Consider the following 12760-nt stretch of genomic DNA (forward strand, 5'->3'; position numbering starts at 1 on the left):
GTATCCTACCGCACTTGTCACTTGGTAACCAGATAACCAGAGGTGATGCTCAAGCTGTCTCGCTTTTTCCACAAAAACCTTCTAGCAGTAGAAACTTGAGCCTTCAAAAAAAAAACAAAAAAAAAAATGAGGATATTTTTATCCCCATTTATATTTGTACGGGAATATAGGAAAGCAGGAAATACGTCCACCCTCTGCAGAAAGACTTAGTCTGGATGACAACCTGAATGATTAAAAATCAAAGAAACTTTCAGTGTTTGACAAAAGCCCCCAGAATACGGCCCAAAATATTACACTTTTCTCCTCATAGAAAATATCACGATACATTGCAGAAGTCACAGGTCATCCTCCCACTCCTGAACGGGTTGCCCATGGTGAATCCCCACGACGTGGGTGATAGTGCAGCAAGAGGGGCTGCCTCTGTGCATCGAGACATACGTAGTCCTGACCAGGACTGTGATGCACAGAGGAAAACAGGAATATCAAGCTGTAATGGCAACCTGCAGAAAGGTTCCTCAGAAAATAAAGATACAGAGGGCAGGGGAAAACACAGTAACTATACAGACACCCCCTTTGCAACCCCATCGCTCACTCTGTGTGCACAGTAATGCAGTGTCCGGCAGCCCAGGCATTTCCCTCTTCTCCCCCCAACCCACGCTGAGGAGGGACAAAGGGGCTCTGCTAACAGCTACCAAAAGGTTCCCCATTGTTGTTGCCCAGATAATGAAATACCCACAGGGAGCAGGGTGGGGATGGGCAGCACCCGCACACCCCTCCTGCTCTGCTCACCCACCCTGCTCCCTTCCAGACCTCGCCACGCCGCAGGGGCTGACGTTCAAGACCATCACAGAGACGACAGCGGAGGTGCAGTGGGAGCCCTTCTCCTTCCCCTTTGATGGCTGGGAGATCAGCTTCATCCCCAAGGTACCGCCGCCACATGCATGGCATCACCTAGTCACCCTAAAAACACCGAGCGAACGGATCCTAAATCAGCTTCCAGTTACCCCCGCCTCACAAACCTGACCTCTGTTTGCAATTTGTGTGCTTCGCCTCGGACAGCCCCAAACACCTCAACCTCCAACTGCCAGCTTCAGGTTCCCCAGTAGTCTGGTGTCAACACATACACATTCTCTAAGAAATTCCCCAATAAAATCAAGGCAAATAAATAAATAAACCTTCTAGCCTTGCTGCCACCTACCATCACACACACCCCCCTTTTTTCCTTCCACATCCTTTCCCACGACCCTTCCTCCTCCTCCTCTCCCTCGCCCCTGCTCTCTGCACGCTAAGCTACCCAAAGCAGCCCGGCTCAAACCAAGCAGCTGCCGGCTCTCAGACAACAACCTTCAGCATCCCCGAGTCACACGCACAGCTAATTCCTGCCACGGAATTTTAATCACAGGTAGAAATTGTGCCAGAAAAGATGAAAGGATGAAAATGTTGCCCTAAATATCGCAAATTTTCTATGCACGGCAACAAAAATTGTACATCAAGTATTTCATCTATATTCATAATTTCTACACCATTTAGCCCTAAGTATAGCTTCAATTGTATATAGAGCCTCTTTACAAGAGCAGTCAAGCCCCAGCAGTAAAAGAAATGCTGATTAAGTGCTCAATTATGACGTTTTCACTTGTACAAAACCCTTGCTGGAGTCAAAGGCAGCTCTGGGCAGAGGAGAATTTTAAAACTTGGCCCCAAAGTTTTAAATGCTCTTAACTGTAAAGGGCCATTATGCAGCATGAAGCAAGGGCCCAAGTGCTTTAAATAACTCAGTCCCTCATTTCCAAAAAAGGCTGGAAGGATGCAATTTTGGTACATCTACACACAAATTCTGTCAGAAGTCAAAGTTCAGGTACTGCAGGTACAAACTCCAGGATAATTTTCATTCACCGGTGGGATAAAAGCCCAAATGATAAGGCAACATCAGGGAAGAGCATTTCGTAACAAAAAGTAGCTATCTTGCCAGCATTTCACTGATACTCAGGAATTAAGCTCAACAGCATCCCCCTGAAGCAGATAAATGGGGATAGATCCATTTTAGGGTGATGAATCACCAGGATAGAAGCAAACATCTCCCTGCAGGGTCAGAAACGATAGGTTTTTCTCAAGCCAGCCCAAAAATACAAACCATTGGCCCTCCTTTCCGTTTTTAAGCTTTACACTTAAAACCACACAGCAACATTTCAGGATTTCAAGGAAGAGATAAGGTGCAAAAGGATGGCAGCTCCTGGGTGCAGGTTTTTGGAGCAGGGAAAGGATGCAGCTCTTTGGGCTTTGAGGTTCTTGCACCCATCGGTCAAGCGCATGGTCCTGCAGCGTGAACACTCACGCCTCTGCTTATTGACTGCTGAAATTGTATTCACTGAGTCTCCATCACAGCTTTTCTCCTAAAATAAGGCAGAGGGTGCTGTCTCCTTCATTGCCTGGAAGCATCACTGCCTTGGGCAAACTCTAAACCATTGCCACACCCCAAATAAAACTGAAACCAAGTCCCAGAGACTAAAAACAAGAGAGTTATAACAGCAGCAGCACAAATAACCTCTACGAGCAAAATCAAAGCTCACTCTGTCTTCCCAAAAACTGGGCAAGAGGATGCTACTTTGGTCTTCAGCATCCCCGTGAGGCTGCTCACACCCTCCCACAGAGCAATCCTCCTCCTGTGGTACCCGCAATGCTTTTGCCCCCCAGAAGCCGGGTCAGGCAGGGATTGCCTGTCAGCTGCGTGTGCTGGGGATGGGGTGCGAAAAAGGTGAAGCAAAGACAGATTTATAAAAGAAAATTAGGAAAGGTAAGATGGCAATTTATGGCTAAAATGGAAGATTTCCTGTTTAATGAGAAAAGAGATTAATATGAATTGAGAGCTATGTGCAAAGATTTGTTTAGCGTGTTATTAGTGAAGACAGCGGCAAGAAAAGATCCTTTGTCCAAACACTGGCAGGAAAGGTGACATTTGCAGTTGCTTAAAGCCTTACAGTTTTTCAGAGCAAAACCACAAAGTATAATGAGTTTAATAAAGATATGTAAAAAGCAGGGGATGGCAAAATAAAGACCTTACTGTTTCATACCCATATATGAACAACAAAAGGTTCCTGGCACCTGAATAGTAGGAAAAGGAGTCTAGCCCAGGCTTTGGTTTTATTGTCTTTTCTCTTCTGGAGAACAGCAGACACGCAGATGGCAAAATACAGAAGTTAGGGGTGGGGAGAGAAGGGATGGGGGAGGATTTCTCAGCCCAGCAATGTGAGTGCTCCATGTTGGTGGGTGACTTCACCCGGGGTTTCTGCACCTCCATAGTGGAATGTGCCAGGGTGACAACACAATTTGGGGATGCAGGGCTGGGCGGGGAAGGTTGCAACGTGGGGACCACCTTCTCACCATGCATCAATCCCCCCAAACCAGCTTTTTCAGTTGTGTTTTTTTAACGCTTATTTCTGCTCCCTGGCAGAATAATGAGGGCGGTGTGATCGCTCAGCTCCCCAGCACCGTCACCACCTTCAACCAGACAGGGCTGAAGCCGGGGGAAGAGTACACCGTCACTCTGGTGGCCCTGAAAGAACAAGCCAGGAGCCCTCCCACCTCTGACAGCGTCTCAACCCGTGAGTGAGCCTGACCCTGGGCAGCACGGCAGTGCCCAGGGCTTGGTCCCCAAAATAAGGTCCCATCAGCAAGAACAGCCCAGCACTGCATGGCAGGGCTGAAACTAGCACAACTCAACTGCCCAAGCTACAGGTGCATCGCAGAAACAGCTTCTTCATGCGGTATCTCGTCCCTCTCCCTCCCAAAGTGCTGCAAGCACAGAAACCGTGGCGAGGTTAATGGGGTTGGGAACGAAGGCTTGGGTCCACTGTTATTACATAGCTCTTCTCCACTAATCTCACAATTTGGAGGCTGAACGCCCCCAAGAAACATCTCTATAAATGTATCGCCTGCACATATATAACAGATTAAAACTCCCACCTGCTTTTGTGCCACTAAACACCCTCTACTCCCAGCAATTCAGGCAAATCAGGCAGCAGGACAGGGAGCCAGGAGCAACAGCATGTCCCTTCCTAACCAATTTCTTTGGCTGGTCACTGGTCCACCCCATAGGCTGCAGGAAATTCAACTGTATCTTCTCCTTGCCGAAGGAGATGTGGTGATGGGCAGAGCTCACAGGGGAGAAAAGGCTCTCCGTGTCAGATCTGCTGCAGTCTGCCTTGGCAGCCAGGCAGATGTCTACCTCCATCCAAGTTGTTGTGAATGGAATCGGCATTTAAATAGCTGCCAGAGGGTTATAACGAGGTGATGCTCTCTTCGGGCTGCTAATTTGAGGCAACAGTGAGAGCGAAGGGAGCAACCCCCCACCAGCAGCAGCTTGCTGCAGGTCTGAGCTTCCTCGGCACAGTCCTCCTGCCTTGCCTCCACGCTCAGCTCAAAGTGGCTTAACAGAGACATCTCCTGGTCAAGCCCAAACCTTCCTTTCCCTAAGAAGACAGCAAAAAATAAAGGCTGGTACTTCAGACTCTGCAGTTGACCTTTGCAGGGGATCGCAGATGGAGTGGTGGGCTCCCAGCTCCCTGCTCCATGAAGGTGTCCCCATGCTGGTATGTCTGCCTTCCTCTGGGGCACACCCCATAGCTTTGCCTCCATCATCCTCGTCCTGCCTCAGCACCTTGTGCCGGGATCGAGCAGCAAAAGCATGGATTTATGCTGCACAGCTAACTAGAACTTGATGCTCCCCAGCATCACCTGGATGACTGGACAACATGAAGTAGTTGGAGATTTCAGGGTTTGGATAAGCATGATGTGGTCCTGGCCAAGCTGGGCAGCCAGCTTGTACTTAAACACTATGCTTCCCAGCTGTCCTCCCTCCTCCATTGCTGTTTTACCCCCAGACCTCACCCCATTGCTCCCATTTCTCCCACATGTCTTTTTCTAACCCTCCCTGGTCCTTCCCACCCCTGCCCACACACATCTCCCCCCGAACTTCCCACCCTGGGGTGCAGCATTCAGCACATCCTTATTACATAGTGTCATTTTCTAATATGTACTTGCATGCAGTATAGCCTGAATTACAGAACCAGTGTGGGGTTTTTCACCCACCTTGTGGTCATGTAAGTGGTAAAACGGGCTGACTGGCGGGCTCCAGGCATCAGTGCTGCCATGGCACAGGAGCGATGGCCGGGCTTGGCCCATCCATCCACCTGCGCAGCAGTGAGGTCCTGCTGGACTCAAAGCATCCATCACCTGGGCTTAAGCCCATGATTTGCAGAGGTCAAGTGTTCCCAGATGAGGAGGAGGGAAGGGCCCAATTCTCTGCAAAAGAAAGCAGAAATGTCCAAAATGATCTCCTGGTAGATCCCCAGTATGAATTTAACTAAAACCCCTTTATCTGAGAGGCTTTGGTAGACACCCACCACAGCCCCGCACCCAGCTAGTTATGAAGACTCACCAGAGCAGTTGCATTTTCTCTTCTCTCCCCACAGCTAAGACATAACAGCTTTATGAGCCAATCCCTCAGCTTAACGACAAACCAGGAGCTGGCACCGAAACAGGAACATTTCTAGATATGTGCCTCAGTTCTTGATGCTTGGATCAGTCCTTGGCCCCACGTTATTTAACACATTGTCAACACCTTTCAAAAGACATAATATCATTGCTGATAAATTTTGCCAGCGATGGAAAGGCTCAGACAAGAGTAAATTGAGTGGAAGGAGATCATCGATAAAAGCAGTCTGAATGGCTCAAAGAGCTGGGCACAAAGGAAAACTGTGTTCTTCAACACATTGCAAAGTACAAGCAGTTATCTAGGAGCAAAGGAAGTGGACCACAGTCAGACGTAGGAGGTTTTATCCTGGGAGATGTCACCTGAAAAAGCCAGGGAGGAATTGTTACAACCAGCTCGAGGGAAGGGCACGGGTTGCATTACAGCTGTAAAGGGCATCAATGAAAGAGCTGCTGGCCTTGCTCTGATGCCCACAGCTCGGGAGAGACATCAGTGAAAGTGGAGAGGGTTCAGGAAAGAGCCAGGAAATTGGGACAAGGGACTGGCAACCCATCAAGACCAAACCCTCTGAATACCTTGGGGTAGGGTGTCATGTCTCCTGCCCATGCCACCTCCCTGCCTTATCCCCAAATGTTAATTCAGGCCACTCTGAAGGTCAGGTCGAAGCATGCCTGAAGCTTGGTGTCCCCAAAGATGCCACCTTGCCCCATCTAACCCTCCCAAAATAACAGGTGCCTGTTTCCCCCCCTCCTCCACAGTCATCGATGGCCCAACGCAGATCCTGGTGAGAGATGTCTCCGACACGGTGGCCTTCGTGGAGTGGACACCGCCACGTGCCAAGGTGGACGCCATCCTGCTGAAGTACGGGCTGGCGGACGGGGAGGGCGGGAGGACCACCTTCCGCCTGCAGCCCCCCCTCAGCCAGTACTCCCTGCAGGCCCTGCGTCCCGGCGCCCGCTACCGCCTCGCCGTCAGCGCCCTCCGGGGTGCCAACGAGAGCCGGCCAGCCCTCGCCCAGTTCACCACAGGTAGCTAGCTGGCTTTGCTGGGAGAACTGGCGTGAATTTGTAAGCCTCCAGCAAGCACGGGCAGATGGCTTGCTGCAGTCTGCAGGTGGGCTGTTGCATATCTGGAGCTGAATCGAGGGTTTTTTTGGCATCTGGGATTTAGTGGTACCTGGTTTTCCTCTGGCATGAGTGAGTTCGGGTTTAATCCAGTGTACTGGGAGGAAGCAGCGCAATGAAAACTATGGTTAAGGTGCAGGTTCAAATGGAGATGCCCAAACGCAGGTGCCTCGCATCCCATTGCGGTGCCAGTACAGAGCAAGGCAGCGCAAATTATTCAGCTCACCCTAAAACACGCAACCTATACCACCCCTTGACCCCCCTCCACTAGTGCCTACATTTCTGTTTAGTCCCTAAAACCTCCAGAGCAACAGGTCTTCTTCATGCCCTGTGCCCCCCAGGGATGCTGGCATGGTCCCCAGGGCAGCCCAGGTGATCCCGGATGCCAGCACCCGGCAGGTGACTCAAACCCCCACATTTCCATGGCAATGCCTGAGCAAACCCCACCTTGGCCGCACCCTGCTGCAGCATCAAGGCTGAACCTGCTGCTGCCTGGGACACACGGCCCCACCAGCTTCAGTGCCCATTCAGACCCACAGCTTAGCTTGAGTTTACTGCTAAAACTTTAAAACCCAGCAGTTTGCACCCTTAATAGCAGCTGTGGATCAAAGTGCAATTCTTAAAAGCACCAAAGCAGCAAGCACAGGTCTGAATTCAAGGCGATGCTTGCTCCCATTCAGTGTTGAAAGCCAAGGCAGATGCCTTGCCCAAGGAATCAGCAGTTACGCAGCTGAAAGCAGCCCGGTCAGAAACATGGTTATCTTATTTTATATCTTCTCTGAATACCCTAACTGGTCGGTAAAACTTTAATTAATGTTAAGCCTGCACATAGCTAACAGGTTTAATTTACCGTGCCATAAAGGAGAAAGTAGAGCGTGTATTTCAGTGCTGGTTTATGGTATATAAATTATTTGTCATGTATATTTCTGGTGGATACTAGGCTCCTACTATAATAACTGCGGTGTGTGAATTGTGTGTGTATGTATCTTTATAGATAAATATTTTGGACGAGATGTTCACCCCGACTGATTTGCTGCGTTGGCCTTCCTTGCTTTATTTCTAAAAGGCAACATAAAAAATCCCCCCCTAAACTGAGATCTATCAAGGAGCAGTAATTACCCCTGTCCGCTGGCACCCAGCCCCTGCCCGGCACTAACCCATCGCTCACCAGCAAGGTTTATCGTGCAAATCAGAGCATATTTGGTGCACAGCCTCAGCAGCACTAATAAACAAACCCTTTGGGCAACATCTGAGTGTGAATGAGCTGGTAAAGATGCTTGAGGTTCTACTAAGGGCTGTTACTAAGGCGTAACTGCTACAGAGCCCTTTTTCTCTTATGCACGCTACCTCGGTTTCTCTTACTCTAACATAGGGGGGAAACACTTTTCTTTTTCAAATAACACACCATTAGATCTTGAATTGAACTTACTGAGGGATGCTGCAAACATCCCAGCACTCGCATCGGTCTCACGGGTGGCATCTCTCGGTCTGTGCTAAGCAGGAGGTGAGAGCAGATGCCCCAGCCCTGTCTGCAGGGACATGCCCTGGGGAGGAGGGACCGCACGTGGGACCTCATGGACATCACACTTGGGTACCCCTCCACTGCCGTTTAGCCATGGAAAGGCTATGGGGTGCATTCCTGGTGCCCGGCGATGAGACGGTGCCTCTCTCCCTTGTGTTGCACAGAGATTGATGCCCCCAAGAACCTGCGGGTGGGCTCGCGGACGCCCGCCAGCCTTGAGCTCGCCTGGGACAACAGTGAGGCCGAGGCCCACAGCTACAGGGTGGTCTACAGCACCCTGGCAGGGGAGCACTACCACGAAGTCCTGGTGCCGCGTGACACCGGTCCCACCACCCGGGCCACCCTCGCAGGTATGCGTGCACCCACACGCCCTTCCTCCCCCTCCTCCTCCTCTCAAGCAGGTAGGGCAATGGAGAGCCCCGTCAGCACCAATGCTCGGTTGCCCTTATGCTGCCACATATTTGAGGCTATTTTGGAGTTTACTAGTTACCAGAGAAAATAGGTTCCTTGGGATGAAGTTCATTTCCCGCTCTGTGGGTCTGCATTTGGACACAGCTTATCCATGAGCTGAACAACGCACCTCCCAGTGATGCACCTCCAGTCTGTCCAGGCGCCAAAGAGAGCTGGCAAGGAGCAAAGTGAGAAATGGGGAGAGGAAGCATTTTTAGACTGATCTAAAGGAAGATACTATTTCACCGTTCTTTCTTTTCCTTGCTGAGAAAGAGCCATGGGCACCAATGCCCCGTAAGAGCAATGGGGAGCCAGGCTGCCCGAGTTCATTGCCTTTCTCCTAATCAAGCACAAAACAGATCCAAATCCAGGGATGCTATTTTTGAGCAGGTCCTTCAAGTGGTACATTATTCAGGCCAGCACAGGGTGTGCCACTGGGGGCTGCAAACACCACCCGCCTCCTGCTGCCCGGGAAGTCCCAAACACCTTCTGCAGCAACATGGTGAAGCACCGTGTGAGGTCTGGTTTCCATTTTTTTTCAACAGCAACTGCTTGCCTGCTGGATTTGCAGCTCCGGTGGCATTTTTGGGGACAAATACAAGACTTAGGCATGTACAAAAAAGATCACTCATTCATCCTGAAGCTCTTCAGTATGGCAGGACACCAGGTTCTTCCACATCAACTGTCTTTGCCCTCCTGGGATCGCCCCAGTCCAAAGGGGGCTCAGGCATCTCTGCCGTAAGGAACTATAGGAGTAAGTTCAGTGGGAAAGTCAAACGCGAAGTTACAAGTACAGTGGCACCAAGTCACGAGAAAGGCTGGTGGGCAGGAAAGCAATTAAAGCAGGTAGCTTGAAAAACGTGGTATGTGGGGAAAAAGGAAAATGTTAGGGATAGTTTCTGCTGCATTCATGATGAGGACACGCATGGAGAACCAGGATGGGATCAAAGAACCAGTGCTGGTCGCCTGCTAGGTTTCCTCTAGGACATTTACTACCTTGGTAAGGGAGAAAGAGCATTAGAAATGGGCCAGATCCCCCCTCCCGCAGAGGTGCAATACCACCCCAGCGACCCAGACTGCGGTGACACCCATGGCAGAGGCTGAGCTTGCCTCGGAGGACATGGCAGCCCAAAGGCTCTTGTTTTCCTGAATAATAACGTAAAAAGCTGACAAGTCTCTGCCAGACTCAGGCAGGGCTACAGGAAAGCCTCTCGGGAGCAAGCTCCAGAAATGCAGAAGCTTAAGTCAACAGCAGTGAGCGATTTTTATATAGTGCTTCCATCATCACCTAAGTGCATTTCTTCTGGTTCCCAGGGTACTATGTAATAAACAAAGAAATTTACAAAAAAAAAAAAAAAAAAAAAAAAAATCACAGCAGAAAATAACCACAAAAACATTCTACTGGCAAAAAAATAATCCAGGATAGCACGTGAGCCTCTCCCATAGCTCCATTACGCACATGGTAGTCGTGTCCTCCAAAGTCTTGCTGCACGTGGTGCAAAGCCCGTTGGGGTGGGTTTCCAGCCAGCCAGGACCTGGTGGGATCCATGGAGTGAAAGCAACCAACAATTCCTTCATCCACCTTCATCTGCCTGCAGGAAAACCAACAAGGAACAGTGCTGAGCAGAGCTTATCAAAGATTTAAGCTTAAAATACAGCAAGCCTTGCCCTGCCCCATATGTCTCTCTTCAAAATCAGCATTTGCACAGAAACAGCCACAAGTTTGCTCCATCCAGAAGAGCTGGGAGAGAAAAGGCATCATTTTATACATTCCTGCTCATTTCTTCCTTCTCCTCCCCCTTCCTCCCAGGCTCTTCTCCTTTCCAGGCTACTTCTGACACTTACTAGGCAGGGGCAAAGGGGGTCCGTTTCCACCCCCTGGCACCAAGACTGCACCATAGCAAGAGGAAAGGAGCAGGGAATGTGGGTTTCCCTCCCTCCTGGCCTCTCAGGGAAGGTTTTAGTGGCTTCAGGGGATGCTGCCCCTGGGCAAGGCAGGGTGAGACTGGGCTGGAGGGTTTATGGCTTTCTCTAACCCTGTGGGAAAGATCATGAAGCACAGGGAGGCATGGAACAGAGCTGCCAGCAGCCAAGCAGAAGTGAGAGGCAGAGGCAGGAGATGTCCCACAGAGATAAAACATCGATCAGCAAGAGGTGCAGGGGAAAGGAGCTGGATGAGCTTGATTCCCATAGCCCTTGAGAAAGGCACCGCAGGATGCATCCATCCCAAGGAGCAGCACTTGATTCAGCTCCCAGAAAGACTGCGCCTTTCCTAATTAATGTGCATTTCATTTACTCTGCATAATTTATTTCTCTTCAAGACACCAGCCCTGTGACAATATTTGATGTTGAATCAGTTTGGAAACAAATGTAAGATACTTTATCGTTCCCATCTCAGCTCACATACACACAATTTCTGTCTCGGTGCCAGCAATTACAGCAGACCTCAGCAACAACTTTTAGAAATTGCTTATTACTGAGCCTGAATAATCCAAATTCCCTGTCCAAAGGCATCCATGTGGCTTTTTAAAAAGGCTCAGCTCTTCTGCAACGTGCAGAGGAACCGCTGACCTGTGGGAGGGCTGCTCACCCCAGGGATGTTCAGGAGGGTCCCCCCCTGTCCCCAGCTGTGGGAGGTGGGGGGGTCCCTCCCCAAGGCCACCCAGCCAGGTGCTGCTCTCACACCCCTTTGTGTCCTTTGCACCCCCCGGCAGATCTGGTGCCAGGGACAGAGTATGGCATTGGGATTTCAGCGGTGATGGACAGCCAGCAGAGCGTGCCGGCAACCATGAACGCCAGGACCGGTGAGTTTGGCCCCATTGCATGCTTCAAGCACAGCTGGCTCCTATGGCTCAGATGTCCCCACAGGACAGTCCGTGCATGGGAACAAAGGTGTGCACCAACCCTCTCCCACAGAGCTTGACAGCCCCCGGGACCTCCTGGTGACGGCCTCCACAGAGACATCCATTTCACTGGCCTGGACCAAAGCCATGGGTCCTATCGACCACTACCGTGTCACCTTCACCCCTGCCTCAGGGATGGCATCCGAAGTGACAGTGCCCCGGGATGAGTCACAGCTCACCCTCTCGGAGCTGGAGCCCGGGACAGAGTACACCATATCCATCATCGCTGAAAGGGGACGCCAGCAGAGCCTGGAGGCCACCGTGGATGCCTTCACAGGTAGAGAAAGATAAACTGGGGCCAAGGGCACAGACCACCACCCCACATTGGCATCTACGCCAGCCCGCTGTATCCCCAGCACCTAAACTCTTGAGATGGTGATGGGGATGAGAGCTGGAGGCAATGCATCCATATGGGAACAGGTCTGTTGACCTCAAAAGGAGGATGGCCCTACCAGTGTAGGTGCATTGTCCCCTTTGCCTGCAGCTCTGAGCACACTTGCTTGGCTAGAGGCTCCCATAAGGACAAGGCAGGGTTGGGGGAACGGAAAGCCCATGCCTTCCCCTGTGGTCAGGGTGGCCTGTGTGTCCATAAGAAAGAGAAATGAAGCCTTGAGGGACCTTACAAGGACCTCTGGGTAGAAAGCCTGCAGCTGAGAAGCTCAGACAACACATACCATCTGTAGTGGGACAGCCTTACCACCTACCATATGGGTCTGGGATGGAGCGTGTGTGCAGGCAGAGCTGAAAAAAGCACTGTTTTTCCCCTCACGGTTCTGCCTCTTGATCCCAGCACAGTTTCAGATCAATAGAGAGCCCAGAGCTCCAGCTTTGCCACCTCTCTTGGGTATTTCCCACACAAACACTGAGAACATCGTGGAGGCCAGGATCTGCAGATGGTTGGGGCTGCATCTCCCCTCTCCATCTTGCAGGTGTCCGGCCCATCACACAGCTCCACTTCTCCCAGCTGACATCATCCAGTGTGAATGTCACATGGAGCGACCCATCCCCACCAGCAGACCGCCTCATCCTCACCTACAGCCCCCGGGATGAGGAGGAGGCACAGCAGGTCACACTTGAAGGCACCCGTAGGCACGCCAGCCTGGCGGGCTTGCAGCCATCCACCGAATACCTAGTGTCACTGGTGGCTGTGCACGGCGCCATCAGCTCTGAGCCTGTCATGGGCTCCATCACAACAGGTACCATGGAAAGCCCCCCACCGGGCACAGGACCCTACCAGGAGGGCGGGCCGGGGGACAGGGAGCGGACCTGCCTC

General features: G+C 51.1%; 1 protein-coding gene and 1 long non-coding RNA gene across 5 annotated transcripts in view; one reads left to right on the forward strand and one right to left on the reverse strand.

Moving 5' to 3' along the window:
• Positions 1-12760, forward strand: part of TNR (tenascin R) — an 81669-nt gene that overhangs the window by 51340 nt on the left and 17569 nt on the right. For all 3 annotated transcript variants that reach the window (XM_037403889.1, XM_037403891.1, XM_037403890.1), the window contains 7 exons: positions 809-924; positions 3449-3599; positions 6247-6516; positions 8299-8484; positions 11299-11388; positions 11501-11764; positions 12417-12683. In XM_037403889.1, coding sequence (XP_037259786.1) covers positions 809-924; positions 3449-3599; positions 6247-6516; positions 8299-8484; positions 11299-11388; positions 11501-11764; positions 12417-12683 — 1344 coding nt within the window. The remainder of the gene's footprint in view (positions 1-808; positions 925-3448; positions 3600-6246; positions 6517-8298; positions 8485-11298; positions 11389-11500; positions 11765-12416; positions 12684-12760) is intronic.
• The window catches only part of LOC119155352, a 42709-nt gene that overhangs the window by 155 nt on the left and 29794 nt on the right, over positions 1-12760 (reverse strand). Inside the window, exons 2-5 of one of the 2 annotated variants that reach the window (XR_005106698.1) lie at positions 8625-10176; positions 5435-5850; positions 5086-5298; positions 10-101 (exon numbers count right to left, since the gene is read on the reverse strand). This is a non-coding gene — a long non-coding RNA (uncharacterized LOC119155352). Of the gene's footprint in view, positions 1-9; positions 102-890; positions 961-5085; positions 5299-5434; positions 5851-8624; positions 10177-12760 lie in introns of those variants that run through there. The other variant, XR_005106699.1, reaches the window with a different exon arrangement.

This window comes from Falco rusticolus, chromosome 11 (genome assembly GCF_015220075.1).
Source record: "Falco rusticolus isolate bFalRus1 chromosome 11, bFalRus1.pri, whole genome shotgun sequence".
Taxonomy (NCBI): Eukaryota; Metazoa; Chordata; class Aves; order Falconiformes; family Falconidae; genus Falco; species Falco rusticolus.